Source organism: Brachypodium distachyon, chromosome 1 (genome assembly GCF_000005505.3).
Source record: "Brachypodium distachyon strain Bd21 chromosome 1, Brachypodium_distachyon_v3.0, whole genome shotgun sequence".
In the NCBI taxonomy this organism is placed as follows: Eukaryota; Viridiplantae; Streptophyta; class Magnoliopsida; order Poales; family Poaceae; genus Brachypodium; species Brachypodium distachyon.
The window spans coordinates 34,544,350-34,561,061 of record NC_016131.3 but is presented as its reverse complement, the minus strand read 5'-3'; the positions used below and the strand labels follow the sequence as shown (position 1 = coordinate 34,561,061).

Here is a 16,712-nt window from a genome sequence, read left to right as displayed (position 1 = left end):
AGTAAGTTGCAGCTGCAAAAAACTAGCACAAAATTTCACTTGTAATTATGAATAAACACTAAGTTGCGGCTGCAAAAGATAAGCACACAAATTTCGCTTGTAATTATGACAAAATAAGTGCAAACATTTCACTTATAACTAGTAAAGCTAGGTTGCGGTTGCAAAAAATTAGCATGCAAAATTACACTTGACAGCTGATTACGGTTAGGAAGAAAAAAGAACAAAATTTCACTTGTAAATTATTTTTGACCGGATTGCACTTGTAATATTTTTTTAAAAAGGTAACATGAAAATTTAAACTTATAATTACTACGGCTAAGTTGCGGTTGCAAAACACAGCACATAAGATTACACTTTACTGCTGTCGAGATTAAAAAATAAACAAAATTATACTTGTAAGAATTTCTCGACCGACTGAGAATTAGCAAACCATATTTTATACAATTATAGTCTAATGGAGTCTTGTTGCTACCTAAATTTTAAATATATGTTCTGCAAATTTAATAATAGAACTATTGTAATTTAGTTTCCTGCAAAAAAAAGTGTAATTTACTTTTTATTAAAACAAATGAAAGAAACAAAAAGACACAACCCTTACAAGAGCCCACACAACAAAAATAAAAAAGCCCAAACATAGAATAAAACCAGCCCATAAAACAAATCAAGATAATGGGAAAAACAAAATCATCATGCGCCAGCCCACCATGGCACCATCAAGTCGCACGTCTCCACGCAGAGAGCCCAGCTAAGCAAACGACTCTAATTTTAATCTCAGCTAACGACGCTAATTAATCTCGTCGACTAAGAAATTGGATTTCTCAGCCGACTGAGATCTAGCAATTCCGTTGTTATAAATTCGCTGAATTGATCATCAAAGGAACCATTGTTTGTTTGACTGGTGAATTTTTGGTTTCAGTCAATCAATCATCTTCATTAGCCTTCCAAATCACAATAACATGCGCTTCACCATTTGGAAACCTCAGAATTACCCACCACAAAAATTACATTAGTGTTGTGCGATACAGCTCTATTGCACCTCCATGAGAGATCTTTTGTTTAGAACAAAGGAAGTTATATCCCTAAACCAATAGAGATGAAAGAAACAGAGCAACAGCTAAAAAATCCACTCATCTCATCTAGACCCAAGATTGACACAACCAGCCGTCACATTTACTCTGCTTGCTGGCCATCATTCCTCATACAATCTTTCTGTACGGAATTGGCTCCTGGTAGCAGAAAATGGACCCCCAAAAAGCGTGAAATCTTCAGATTTCATCATCTAGTACATCAGAGACCTGCATGACAACTGACAGATCGGTGGCAGATCCCACAGGGAGTCGCAGGGATCGTTCCCGATGTCGAAGCCGTCGACCTGCTGCTGCGCCCTGGCGAACCCAGTACTCATGGCGGCAGCACCATCGGGAGACGCAGACGCGGAGCCTTCTTGCTTCTCGGCCTTCATCCTTCCTTGGGGCATCTCCGGGCAATGAGCATTACTGCCGGCGACCGGCGGGGCGGCGGGGTTGAGAGCTGCCGCCCATGATGGCGGATGGTCGAAATGGTTGATCAGTTGGCACGTCCTGTAGGATTCCTCGGCTACGCGCTGGTGGCTACAGGGGTTGGGTGCGTGACGAGCGAGGTCGACCCCATTGCCGCTCACGGCGAAGCTGATGCTCGAGCTCGCGCTGCCGCCGTTGCTGTTGCCAGCGCTGGCATTACGGTTCCCAGCATACGGAGGAGTGAAGGCGACGGGAGACCGCGGCGCGGTGTGGTGCTTCTTGAGCTTCTTGTGGGTGAGGAGCGTGCGGATCCGGGACGCGAGCGGCGAGTCCGGCTGCTGCGGGGACGCCGGGGCCGGGGAAGAGGCGACGGCGAAGTTGGTGCGGGTGTTGGAGCCCCGGAGGAGGCACGCGGCCTCGTCGTACGCGCGCGCGGCGTCCTCGGCGGTCTCGAAAGTGCCGAGCCACACCCGGATCTTGTGCGTCGTGTCCTTGATCTCCGCCACCCACCTCCCCGACGGCCTCTGCCTCACCCCCACGAACTTGCACTTGCTGCTACTGCTGCTAGTGCTGCTGCTACTCCTTCTCACCCCTTTCGCCGGCTGCTGGCATTCCTGCGGCTGCGGGTGCTGGAAATGGAGCTCCATTAACGAACTGATTCGTGTCGTGAAGCTCTGCTTTCTTTTCGGTCTGAACTTTTGGGGCAGGAGGTGGTGTTTGAATTTAAGGCGCTAGCTGAGCTGTTGGGGTTCCTGACAGTGTCGTGGCGCGCATGTCTGTAATGGCGGGAGGGTTAGCGGGAGGCTGAGTTTTCTAAGAGTGCATAGGGGCGTAGATGCTGAATCCCGTAGCTTACTTCGATGTTTTGATGTGGTCGTAGTGGCTGGCATGTTTGTTCTCTGCCCTGGTTGACGAAATCCGCCTTTTGTTTGCAGGCCGCGCGACGACAGCAACGCGGGTTCATTTTTTTCACGCTCCTTTGCTCTGTCCAGACAAAGGGATTACCCGTGCAGTACGTGGAAAAACGAAAATCCCTTTCCGATTTAGTCCCTCAACTGTTATTTGCAGTTTGTTCGTGTCTTTGTTATGTTCAGTCTTTTTGTATTTCATTTTCATTCTGTGAGCGTCTATTTCTGAGTCGACTTTCTCAGCCGACAACCGCAATCATCTTGTCCATAAGATTGAATCAAACGGTTGTTAGCATTGATTTCGATAGTTATTTCTTAGTCGTCTTAGAAATAGCAACGTCGTTTCATTCTCTTGTCCATAAGATGGTATGCAATAATTCAAAGAAAGTGGTTTTCTTTTGGTTCGGGGGTTTCATGTATACAAGAGCGCCTAGACCTCCTTTTCTTGAGTAGTCATATTAGGTGTACTCCTATATTTGCAGGAGGGAAATAATGATCCGAAGTTCTTTATGTTTGATAAACTAGTGGATGGATAATATGTTCATCAACTGATTGTTGGGGGTTAACGGGAGCATTGGCAGCCGAAATTTTAGTTGGGGCTAGGGTTAACCTGGTTAAGTCACAACAATATTGGTTTTGACAAAAAAAAACATCAATTCTTTGCGGGTTATGATCTTTTTGTGTACCACTTCGTAGAAGTTATGGTCCATCAGTTCAAAAAAGAAGAAGTTATGGTCGATGCTTCAGCGGCCGAAGGACAAACAAAACATGATGGTGGGTGGTCGGCAGCTACAAATAGTTCCCATTTGCCAAGAAATTTATGTTCAAACATGGAGTAGCTAGATTATGTTGTATCATTGGGTTTTTTCTTCACTTGACTCTTTTATATTACTTTGGTGGATGAAGGGGCCGTGGTATTATTTCAATGCAGTAGAAAGAAACAAAATGTTTCCCTTATTAAATAAAGGAAAAAAATGTCATATAAATGTATATTAATAAAAAAAATTCAAAATATAAAGTCTTGGTCAAAGGAGAGCTATAATATTGCTAGTAGTGTTTGGACGGAGACAGTGGTTACTTCGAGCGGCGTTTTTTTTCGAAACCATCGAGTTGTGGGCTTTGCTCAATCATAGTTACCACTTAATCAAAACCCAAACACACGCAAGCCCATGCTACATGGCGTACATACCCAAACTGTCATACGACATGAACTGCTCATTTTTTAATCACACATCTGCACGCATTAGTGAAGGGTATCCTGGCATCTTCGTCTCCCATGGGCTAACTAATCACTGCCCTAGGTACCAATATAAAGGAATTTGTTGCAATTTGCATTAAAGTTGTGCTACTCCCGACAAATTTATACTCCCTCCGATTCATAAAAAGTGTCTTAAATTAGTACAAAGTTGTACCGTCTGCCCCAAGGCTATCTGACATGGCAGGAGAAAACGGGTCAACAAAAAATATGGCGGGAGAAAAACATGCTTCAAATACTTCTTTTTTTCGATTGATGTCCTCGCTGCAAGTGATTATGGACTAACGGTTATACTGGCGCTATACTTGTTATTCCATTTTCTTGGAAAAGTAGACCCAAACTAATATGCTCTCCAAGAAGAAATTGTACAAGGTCCCCGCTTCCTGCACTGCATTAGTTTACCACTACCGTGTGTTTAGTTGAAAAAAGATAACTAGCATTAGTCTAACATATTAGGACTGCATTAAAGAAGCAGGTCGTGGATGCATGATCTTTCGCCACTTGGCGGCACCCCCCGGCCTGGGTTCATGTCTCATGTTTAGGTGACGTTGTGAAAACATGGTTGCTTGTAAGAGATTAGAATAGACGCGTTCTAGTTAATGAAATGGGCGATGTTGTTAGCCATGGTTAATCTAATGACATGGCCGGGAGCAGGATGTTTTATTTATTAACGAGCTGTGTCTCAACCTGCAGTCTGCAGACTTCTTTTTTTGTGTGGTGGTTGACTAAGGTTGTCCTAATGTTCTTGAGGTGTGTCGCTTTTTTAAACCGTTGAAGATTCTTCATCAAATGTTTGATATATGGTTAAAAGGATAAGTTTTTAATTTTGTTTCTGGGGAGTGGTAGTCAAGTAAGGACGAAACTGCAAGAAGAAAACAGAGTTAATTATGTGGGACCATGGACTGAACAAACTTAGGAGCTCTTTGACTAAAAGGATTTTCATGTGAATTTAGGAGAATTGGATTTCGTAAGATTTGTTTCTATTTGAGTTATTTGATTTGTAGGTTTTTTTACAGGTACCGTGTTTGATTTGTAGGTTTGTATCACATATTAGTTTTTTCTTTAGATTTATTTGTGCTGATTTCGTAATAGGAAAGTTTTCACTAGCCCACCTCTTAAAAATATTTATTTGTTTTTGTTATGGTGCAATCAATCAGCTTTAGTCGAAAATTCAAAACTCCTACATTTTTTTCTATTTCTATTTTCTAGAATGACGAACCAAGACGTCCTTGCAGGACCTTGAGATTAAAACTAGGTGGTTATTAGTTCTTGTTAAATGGCGTTTTAAGTTGCTCACCATTGCCCACCCAATGCTGAGGCATGAAAAGATTGAATCAAGTTGTGTCTGAGTGAAGTGCTGCGTCCAACGTATAACATGTTCTTGTATTTAACTTGAACTGAGCATCAGAAGAAACATCTTGAGCGAGTTTATTCAGAATGACCGAGCTGTCAGGATCACCAATATAATTGTGCTTGATATTTTGCAACCAATCAGGTTGAACAGCAGTTATAGCAGAACAAGATAAGTGAGGAGGGTTATTTTTTCTTGATAGTGCATCAGCGACGACATTTTCTCCGTCTTTATTGTACTCAATCACATAGTCATACTCTAGCAAGTTAAGGAGAAGTTTGTGTTGAATACCTTCAGTCAATTTCTGGGGGGTAATATATTTGAGGCTTTCTTGGTCTGTTTTGGTAATCAATTTGTTGCCCAAAATGTAGTGTCTCCACTTTTTTAATGCCTCGAGGATAGCCATAGCTTCTTTAACATAAGTGGACTGAGCCATGGCTTTAGGGCCAATAGTTTTGCTCTAGAAAGATAATGGCCTTCTGTTTTGCATAAGTACTGCCCTAATATCATAACCAGAAGCATCAGCTTCAATTGTAAATGGTTGGGAAAAATAGGCAGTGCCAAAATAGGACAAGTGGTCATAGCAGTTTTCAGATGCTGAAAAGCTTGTTCTTGTGCTTCACCCCATTTGAAATTGTCTTTCTTGAGGATATCAAACAAAGGCTTACAGATTTTACCGTAGTTGTGAACAAATCGTCTATAATAGCCGGTCAGCCCCAAAAATCCTCTCAACTTAGAGACATTTTGAGGAGCTTTCCAGTTAAGAACATCCTTCATTTTGCTAGGATCAGTAGAGACTCCTGCAGAAGTGATATGTCCCAAATAAGAAACCAGAGGTGTAGCAAAGGTGCATTTGCTCATCTTAACTGATAAGGAGTGATTCCAGAGTATCTCCAAAGTAGTTCTCAAGTGATTCTGATGCTTCTTCATGTTTTTGCTGTAGATAAATATATCATCAAAAAACACAAGGATAAAATGACCAATATGTTGAGCAAATATGGTGTTCATTAGATTCTGAAATGTAGTTGGGACGTTGGTCAAGCCAAAGGGCATGACAGTGTATTCATAATGACCCAAATGAGTTTTTTTTTTACACGGAAAGCTTTAGGTCATAAGACCTACTGCTGTAATTTTATTAATGAGAATATGTACAGGTAGATAAAATTACATGAAAATGTACTATCTAAAGTTATCAATCCATGATTGAAAAGCATGGTAGTTCTTTCTTTTGTCTCTATGGAAAACCAAATTGAGCTCTTCCTTAAATAGACTTCTGCATCTGTAAAGTGATGGGGTAATCCCGTTGAAGATACAATCGTTGCGAATCCTCCAGATACTCCATGCTGCCGCAGTTATGATTTTCATGTGAAAAGGCACGTGAAGCTCTTGTTTCCTGGCTGCAATATGCTCATGGACAGATTGTCCAGGGGTGTAATTGGGGCAAATGTATCTTCAGCAAGTCATGGCAAATGGGCAGTGGAAGAAGAGATGATCCCTGGTCTCCATAGTGTTTCTGTTGCAAAGAACACATGAGTAAGACTGGAGGTGGAAGTTTTTCTTGTGCAGCATTGCTCAGGTATTGAGTCTGTCAACCATGAGGAGCCACATGAACACTTTGTGCTTAAGCTGACAACAGGATGACCAGATCCATGTGATAGTGGTAGGGATGTCAATGTGCATGACTAGTTTCTTATAGATTCTAGATGCAGAGTATCCAGGAGAAGACCATGGGAATGTCCAAATATCATGTTCTTCTGTTCTGACAATGTCTTCCAATAGGTGTAACAGATCCTGGAACTGGGAATGTGCAACAACTGATAATGGCAGGTGAAATTGCATGGTTGGGTCAGGGCATTGGACCATATTGTGGAGGGAAATGTTCTGCTCAATGGCAAAGGAGTAAAGCTGTGGCCAAGTTTTAGCTAACGGGTGTTCAAGCCATGTGTCTTGCCAGAAGAGGATGGTATTGCCTTGCTATGAGTGGCAAATGATCAAGTCTTTAAATGTTTGCAAAAGTTTAATTGTGTCTCTCCACCAGAAAGAGGCATCAGGATTACAATGAGGGGGCTGAGTTTGGACATAGTGTTGTTCCCATACCAGATGAACCCATGGTAAGTTGACTTTATTGTAGAATTTGTGAAGGTTCTTCAGAATGAGGGCTTGGTTCCGAAGCTCAAGGTTAATGATTCCAAGTCCACCTTCAGTTTTGGGTCTGCAGATCATTTCCTAGGCAGCCAGAGCGGGGGGGGGGGTCTTCTTAGTGAGATCTTGCCCACGCCAGAGACAATGTCTTCTGTACTTATCAATCTGGGTGATAACTCCTTTGGGGAGGACAAAAGTACTCATCTCAAATGTGGGGAGTGCAGAAAGGACAGAGTTGACCAGTTGAAGCTTTCCACCATATGAGAGCATACTAGAGAACCACATCAGTCTGTTTTCAATTCTCTTGATCATGGGCATGAAGTCAATAATTTTTGGCCTGATATTACCCAATGGAAGCCCCAGATATGTAAATGGAAGTGTGCCAAGCTGACAGCCGAGGAGATCTGCAAAATGAAGTCCTCTCTCATTGGACATGTTCAATGGGATCAAGTTGGATTTCTGGTAATTGACCCTCAAGCCAGTGGTGTCATGAAATTGTTGTAGAAGATTCTAAAGAGTTTGAAGTTGTGCATCTTCAGCTTTCATGATAATCAGGGTGTCATCAGCATATTGGATTATGGAAAAATCAGGGCAAGCAGCACTGTCAATTGTCCTTTCAATCATACCTCTGTACAGGGCATCATTAAGAGTGGTTTGGAGGAAGTCAGCCACAATGACAAAAAGAAGTGGTGAGAGGGGGTCACCCTGCCTAACCCCTCTCTTGCAATGGATCAGTTTACCAGGAACTCCATTAAGAAGAATCTGTGATGTAGCAGAGTGAACAATTTCGCTAATCCATTGACACCATTTGTCTCCAAAACCCATGGCTTGCATAATTTGAATGATGGCCTTATATTCAACTTTATCAAATGCCTTTTCAAAGTCCAATTTAAGGAGGACAATTTCTTGTTTGGACTTGTGGCAGGCATGAATATATTCAAAAGCCCAAACAAGGCAATCTTGTATGGTTCTAGTCTTGATGAACCCATACTGATTATGATGGATCAGCTGCATAATGACTGCCTGAAGTCTGTTGGCCAGCAGTTTGGTCAGGATTTTCAAAGTGCAGTTTAGGAGTGAAATGGTATGAAATCATTGACTTTGTCTGCAGAATCAATTTTTGGAATGAGTGCAATGTAGCAGGTATTTATGCAGGTAAGATTGAGCTCCCCATCATGGAATTGGTGGCACAGTTCATAAAAATCCTCCTTGATGATGGGCCAGCATTTCTTAATGAAGTCAGTGTTGAAACCATCAGGACCAGGAGACTTGTTTGTGGGGAGGTTTTTGACAACTTCATCAATTTCCTCACTAGTGAAGGGTACTTCTAAGTCTGACAGATTAGTGTTGTTGTGGAGTAATTCCTGGTCAGGGAGGCATAAATTCTATTCTTGAGATGTTCCCAACCTATCCTTGAATGCAAGCCAAAACATATTAGCTTTGGTGTCATGATCATAAACAAGTGAATCATCCTCTCTCTTTAGACATGCAATTTTATTTTTCCTGTGTTGGATAGTTGCCAGTGAATGGAAGAACTTGGAGTTTTCATCACCCAACTTTACCCATTTAATCTTGCCTCTTTGTCTCCAATATGCATTTTGATTAAAGTTTAATTTTCACCTCCTTTCTGAGATTATTTTCTGGTTGTGTCTTCAATACCATCTAGCAAAAGGATGAGTGCATTGAGATCCTCAATAGCAGAATCCATGTCACCTTTAATTTTCAGCCACTTTTTCATGTGACCCCTGAGTTTTTTAAGCTTGGCTGCAATTCTTCTATCAACTTGAAAAATAGGAATGTTGCTCTGCCAAGTATCTTTGACCATGTCAAGGAAGCCTTGTCGATTCATCCAGTGATTTTCAAATCTAAAATCTTGGGCCTTGGGAATATCAGTGGCAATGTTAATAACATAGGGGATGTGGTCTGAGATGGGCTTGGCCAGTGGAGTTGTCTCGGTGTTAGGAAAGTTGATAGTCCGGCTGAGAGAAGTGAAGCACCAGTCAAGTTTTTCCAGAAGAGGTGAATCTTGCATATTGCTCCAAGTGTACTTACGACCTTTTAGTGACAGTTCAATCCATCTAAGTTGACTAATGATTTCATTGAATTTGAGCATATCATTAATGTTGCCACCTGGCCTATTCCTGTCATCAGGTGATCTCAGTGTGTTGAAATCCCCTGTGACCAACCAGTTCCTGTCTTCAGGCATGTCAATATCATGAAGCCAATCAAGAAAATCAGCTCTTGTCTCCTCCTGACAGAGACCATATATGTTGGTAAGGAGCCATTGTTTATGAGAGGTGAGACAGGTGAATTCAGCAGTGAGAGAGAACTCGTTGCTGAATGTAAGGATGCCATCGTATGCAGAGCCAATCCAAATGATCAAGAGGCCACCCGAACGACCAATAGATGGCAGGAATAGGAACTTGTTAAATCTTCTAGAGCAAAAATTCTGGATGAATGCCGAGTCGATATCCATTCTTTTAGTTTCCTGCATGCACATGATGGAGCAACCACTTTCCTCAATTTTCTTTCTCAATTGTGTCCATTTATCCTTCCCATTCAGCCCCTTGATGTTTCAGGACAAAAAATTTCAATCTTTTGCAACTCATTGGAAAACCATGGAGAAGAGAATGACAAATGATGCAAAATAGTAAATGTTACATCACATGACCATATAAAAGTTTCAGAGGAGTAATCCTTAGGAGGAGTGCATGAGTGTTCAAAGAACAAATAAGACTGCTTATTACATTTATAGGAGCACACAAAATAACTACAAATATGACAAGTTTGCAAACACTTCTTGCCAGCAGCATCATCACTTCTTCTTCTGCTTCTTAGTTGGTGTGACATCATCATTTTTCTTCTTGATCTTATTGCTTGGATCTGCTGCATTTGAAGAGAACTCTCCTGCAACTAATCCAAATCTCTCACTGAGACTTCTGACAATCTTATGGTTGATTTTAGGGGTTTGAGCAGCACAAGCAAGACAGTGCTTATTATTGCAGGTCTTGTGTTTATATCCACCATATTTGTCAGCCCATCTAGGACTTCTCCTAACTTCAGTGATAACCAAAGGAGGTTTCCTTGCTCTCTTGACTCTGGCAGCAGAAGAAGACATGTGGAGCCCCTCATCCATGCAAAACAGAGCCCTTAGGGGCCTAGGGCGTGGAGAATCCCTGACTTGCTTCAATTGCCCTGGTAGCAAGCTTACAGACAGGGGCCATCTTAGATGGACAAGTGTCAGGAAGGACAAATGGCCTAGAGAAATCATTGGAAGCAGCAAAAGTACTCCACATGTTGAACATAAGCACCTTCCTAGCCTAGTCAAAGTTATCTGGTGATGCAAGTATAGCAGTAAAAAAGTCAATCCATGGGCCTGGAATTGTCACAGTGTGAGTGTGCTTATCTGATGGCCTAAAGTGTTTAAGCCATATGTCAGTGCCTTCACGAGAAATGTGGATCTTCTCCATCTGAGGCTGGTGGATGTCTGTCTCATGCAGATCAGAAATGAGTTTTGAAATCCGTTTTAGGTATGTCATCAGAAAACATCCTTATCTGAGGATACCCTGATCGTAAATCCAATTTAGTGAATACAGTGGCCCCATGTAACTCATCTAATAAATCTTCAATGACTGTCATTGGGAATTTGTTTTTAATAGTAAGATTATTAAGCTGTCTGTAATCCACACAGAGACGCCAACTGTCGTCTCTCTTTCTAATCATAACAACTAGGGAAGAAAATGGGCTGAGGCTAGGCCATATTTCCTCTTTGGTAAGCATGTCCTTGATAATCTCTTCCATGGCTGCCTTCTTGATAATGGGGCACTCTATAAGGCCGTAAATTAGGAGGTGAAAGCTCCAGAGACAAGAGGGATGTGATGATCACAAGCCATGGATGGAGGAAGTCCATCATGTGCCTGAAATACATCCGTATAGGGACTGATTATTAGGAACGATACAAGGAACTGGCTTCTCCTCTATTTCAGACATGTCTCTAATTTGCAGAACATACCGATTGCTCCCTTTTTCAGGTACTTGGACAATTTAGCAGCAGAGATGAAAAATCACTTTGATGGTTAGTATAATCCACAAAAGTGATAGATGTACCATTCTTAGTAATCACCAAAATGCCTTTGGGCAAGTCCAGGCTGTTAGGGTGATCTCCACCGTGTGGGCCCAACGGCCCACCGGGCCCTAGATCTAACGTGCCCAGATCGGGGGCGCCCAACCCACTATGGTTGGCGGGCCCCTGTCGCGCTGCGCAATATAAAGAAGTGAGAGGGCCGGGGCACGAGTTACGAGGTTCAACTGCGTAGCCAAAACCACCCACCGACAACCCCTACTGATCTAGGGTTCTGCTCAGAAGCGACAAGAAGCTCGCCGCTGCCGCCGCTCGCCTTCGCTGTCGACATGGCCGCTCCATCAAGCTCCTCGTCGTCCCAAGGCGAAGGTACACATCCCTCTATTCTTCTCTCTCTCTCTCTCTCTAGCCCCATACCCGAATGCCATGCCGTATCACAGTAAGGCTATCTACCCGTACCGATCTACATCTAGTTGTTCCCATAGTTCTAACATTGGTATCACAGCAAGGTTAGAATCGTAGATCCGTCGGGATAGAAAAAGAAAGAAAAAAAAGAAAGAAATCAAAAAAGGCAAACCCTAACCCTAAAAGAGAAAAGAAGACCTTACCCGTGTGGTGGTGCCTGCGGCTGCCACCGGTCGCCGTCACCTCGGCGCCGCCGGTCGTCGTCAAGGTGGGTCCACGCCGGGAAAACATTGGCGCCGTTGACCGCTTGACGGCGACGCGCGCACCTTCGGGTGCACGCGTGCGCCGGCAAGAGGCCAAGGCCGCCGCCGCGAAAAGCTACACCACGCCCTCCATGCCGGTTAGTTCGCCGGGAAAGTAAAGAGAAAAAGGATAAAAAGGAACAAAAGGGAGGCGGGGGAGGAGAAGGAACGGCGGCGCGGCTTTGATGGTAGAAAAGAAAAGATCATGGCTTTCATAAAAAACACAATTGAGCACGCTATTGTGGGCTCAATTGCAGAGTGTGCTTCCGTAGGGGAATATCTTGAAAAGATAAAGAGCCAGTTCACTGGCTCTTCAAACATATATGCTACCCAGCTGCAAAAGCAACTGGTGAAAGAAAAGTACACTGGAGGAGGACATGGCATAATAGAGCATATCCTCGGGATGAGCAACATGGCAGCTAAGCTGAAACCCATGGATGCTGATCTAGAGATCAAGCCTGCAATGCTTGTTCATCTGGTTATGGCTTCGCTGCCAAAAGAGTTTGACACATTTGTTGTCAACTACAACATGCAGCCAGAGCGGTGGGATATTGAAAAAACAATAGCCATGTGTGTGCAAGAACAGGACAGAATTAAATCCTCATATGGTGGTTCACTGAACTATGTGAAGGATAACAAGAAAAAGAACTTCAATCAAGGCACTGTCGTTTAGGCCATATTTCGAGGGGCGGATAGAAAGACTTGTTAAAACCGAAATTCTTCCTCCATTAGAGTTCTCAGACATAGAGCAATGCATAGATTGCGTTAAAGGAAAGTATGTAAAGGAAATCAAAAAGGGTGCAACACGAAGCACCAGCACACTAGAAATTATTCACACTAACGTTGTGGACCATTTCCTGTGAAAAGCATGGATGGTTATGATTCGTTCATAACATTCACAGACGACTACTCCCATTATGGTTATATTTATCCAATAAAAAGAAGATCAGAAGCGTTGGATAAATTTAAAATATTCAAGGCTGAAATTGAAAATTAGCATCATAAAAAGATAAAGATAGTAAGATCCGACCGTGGGGGCGGGAGTACTACGGTCGGAACACCCCATACGGCCAAGTCCCTGGACCTTTTGCAAGGTTCCTACAGGAGACTGGAATAGTTGCCCAATATTCAATGCCGGGCGAGCCTCAGCAAAATGGAGTAGGTGAAAGGCGTAACCGTACTCTTATGGACATGGTGCGCAGTATAATGAGTTATTCCACCTTACCATTGGAATTGTGGATGGAGGCATTAAAAACCGCCATTCACATTCTCAATAGAGTGACAAGCAAGTCGGTGCCCAAAACACCGTACGAGCTATGGACAGGTAGAGTGCCCTCTCTACAACACCTGCGGGTGTGGGGGAGCTCTGCTGAGGCCAAAGTGTTTAACCCAAATATTGCAAATTGGATACCAAGACAGTAAGTTGCAATTTCACTGGCTATCCGGAAAGATCAAAAGGTTTTCGTTTCTACTGTCCAAACAGATATACAAAGTTTGTAGAAACAAGACATGCCGTCTTCTTAGAGGACGAAATGATGAGGGAGAGCACGGTAGCTCAAAAAGTTGTTCTTGAGGAGAAGAGGGTGCATGCACCTAATTCGATGACTCAGGAGCCATTCTTTTCACTACCTGTTGTTGCCGCACCAACAATCCCTGAGATTGTGGTGGCCACACCTGTTGCAACTCCACACATGGCAACAATGAGTGAAAGTCCGGAACCTGTCCGTCAGGAGCCGACTCAACCCATTGTTGCACATGAAAGGGAACTGCAGCAGCCACCTCCTGAAGATGCGCCACATGTAGAGACACGGAACGTGCCAGAAATTGAGGCCTCTAGAAGGTCTCAAAGAGTTAAAAGATCAGCTATTCCTAAAGATTATAAAGTTTATAATACAGAAAGAGTTCATATGGAGAATGATCCCACTTCATATGAACAAGCCATGAGTAGCCCTCACTCATCGAAGTGGCTGGAGGCCATGGAAGATGAGATGAAATCGATGAGTTCCAACGAAGTTTGGAACTTAGAGGAAATTCCTAAAGGAGCCAAAACGGTAGACTGTAAATGGGTCTACAAAACCATATATGACTGTAGAGTGAATATAGAAAAATACAAAGCACGACTCGTAGCAAAAGGATTTACACAAAGAGAAGAAATATATTACAATGAGACATTTTCACCAGTCTCATGCAAGAATTCCTTCAGGATCATAATGGCACTAGTGGTGCATTTTGATTTAGAACTACCTCAGATGGATGTAAAGACGACATTTCTAAATGGATAGCATTCACCTATAATTTCAAACTCTTCAGGTCCAGGCTATCAGAACGAATATCCATCATCTTTGCTTCCGATTTTTCTACCGCCACCTGGGCCTTCGTGCGGGTATCAGGACCCGTCATCATCAAAACCAAGGATGTCCAAGCAATTGCCCAATTGCTCGTCCCCTTAGCTCGATTCTGCACTCAACACCGTAGACTGTTAGGATGATCTCATCTCCACCCGCGTGGGCCCAACCGCCCATCGGGCCCTTAGATCTAATGCGCCCTGATCGGGGGCGCCCAACCCAATATGGTTGGCGGGCCCCTGTTACACTATGCTATATTAAGAGGTGGGGGCCGGCGGCACGCAACACAAGGTTGGTCGCAGTGCCGCACACCCCACCGAACACCCCTACCGATCTAGGGTTTGCGCAGGAGTAACGGGAAGCTACCGCCGACCCCGCCGTCACCAACTCTCCCACACCGTCGCTCGCCGCCGTCGACATGGCCGCACCCTCAAGTTCGTCGTCGCAAGGAGAAGGTACTCCTCCTCCTCCTCCTCCTTCTCTCTCTCTCTCTCAATCCCCGTACCCGAACAAAATCCCATTCACAGAAAAGACCACTACCATGTAGTTCTACACCTAGATGATTCTAAAGAAGCTAACATAGACTACTCAAAGTACTCGGGGACTTTACAGCAGCGCCAACCCAAGGCCCTCGATGTAGCCCGAATCACCATCAATATGCACGGATCCTGTTAGGAAATAGGGGTTTGCCACTGAGATCTGTGAGGATTCGGCACCTATCACCTGTCACAGAACTGCACGCGAACAGTGCCGCCGCCACCGAACGATGAACAACTCCGCCGCCGTGAGAAGGTGGGATTTTACGAGAGATCCCAACCTCCCAGCCTCCACAATTCGATTCGCCACCAGCAGATCGACTGCTCTGATACCAATGTAAAGACCGTGGAGATCCAATGGGGAATTTGGGGATCGATTTGGTCTACGTGATGAAATTGAGGATAAATCGCAGGGATAAATTGAAGAAGAAGAACCCTAACTACTTCTACGCCTTTTTCATGAAAATAATGCCTAAATTCTAAACGAAAGTAGAAGCTCAAGGCCTTGTTAATTTCATTATCTCTTCCATTCCATGGACCCGAGAATGCCAATATTAGCACGAATCGTATGGAAATGTTAAATATATTCGTTTCTTCATTTGGAATCTGGGCTCTTCTATCTTCGACAATCTATTCTATATAGATTCACAGCTAATATAATAGAAAGAAAAGACTCTAAAGTGTTGTAGAAAAAACTATATGTAGTTCTTTCTACCATACTTCAAGATTCCAACCGGATCCTTTCATTTAAGACTTGGATTTTATTTATTTAATCCCTTTTTCATTTCTTCAATGATTAATATGAATTCCATGATCTTCGCCAACTTGGATTTGGTTCTCTCGCTGAAATCGTGAGTTGCAGAGATGAGAATCATGAAAAGCAAGATCCCGAATAAGAAAACAGAAACCGAGGAAACCACAAGAGTGAAGACTAGTAGAGTCTCGCCTTTTGTCATTTACTATATTTTACTATATACATTTTTACTATATATAGTCTATTCTTAATATTATTATTTTCTCCCTCCATGGATTCTTTGGTCAAGAATTGTCTTCGATTTTTTTATTTTGACTTAATTGAAATTAAGTGGATGCAATGAAAAAAGAAATTGAATTAGACTACTATTTCAATGCACTAATCTATTCTATATAGATTCAAAGCTAATATAATAGAAAGAAAAGACTCTAAAGTGTGGTAGAAAGAACTACATAAAAGAAAACACCTACTAAACCAATCACAGGAATACCAGTTACCGTACCTATCAGCCAAAGAGGAATTCTTCCAGTAGTATCGGCCATTTTCCCTACTTGCCTCCACATTTTATCAAGTGGTCATGCTAGAGACAAAAACAGTCATGGATAGTTATGTTACAAGGATGGTATCCTTCCAAGTGGGATAAGAGAGTTCTTACTAACCCCCGTTAAGAAAAGCTATCCTTTCCCTCCCATATCATGTATCCAGGTTCACCTATTTTATTTCCGTTGTTGCTCTCCAGAAAACGCATAGAATAGTATCAGTGGCCTTCGTCAATTGGACCTCCAATGTATGAAACTACTTTTTAGTTACTTCTCCCCAATAGAGCTTAGAAGTAAGAATTTCTTGGTTGATTGTATCCTTAACCATTTCTCTTTTTTGACACGAGGAACTCACCATGAACCCATTAATTGATGCTGCTTCTGTTATTGCTGCTGGATTGGCCGTAGGGCTTGCTTCTATTGGGCCTGGGGTGCTGACCCAACCCGTGAAATTTATCTGCCCGGAACATATCCGTACAAGAAAATGGCCCAGTATGTCACTGTTTGCTACACAATACTGGGCCAAAAACGCTCTCTTATAAGTGAAGATCAGGCCTTTCCTGACAAACCAGATTTAGTGCACCAAGGGTCGCAG

General features: G+C 43.0%; 1 protein-coding gene across 1 annotated transcript; it reads right to left on the bottom strand.

The window, feature by feature from the left end:
* Positions 1-1,240: 1,240 nt before the first annotated feature.
* LOC112269970 (ethylene-responsive transcription factor RAP2-11-like) lies at positions 1,241-2,176 on the bottom strand. Its single transcript, XM_024457545.1, has one exon. The coding sequence runs from the start codon at positions 2,144-2,146 to the stop codon at positions 1,280-1,282; it is 867 nt and encodes a 288-aa protein (XP_024313313.1). The 5' UTR covers positions 2,147-2,176; the 3' UTR covers positions 1,241-1,279.
* Between the last annotated feature and the right edge of the window lie 14,536 nt (positions 2,177-16,712).

What these genes read in the sequence shown, in the direction of transcription:
- LOC112269970 (XM_024457545.1), bottom strand. Translation starts at nt 2,146, where the DNA reads ATGGAGCTCCATTTCCAGCACCCGCAGCCGCAGGAATGCCAGCAGCCG.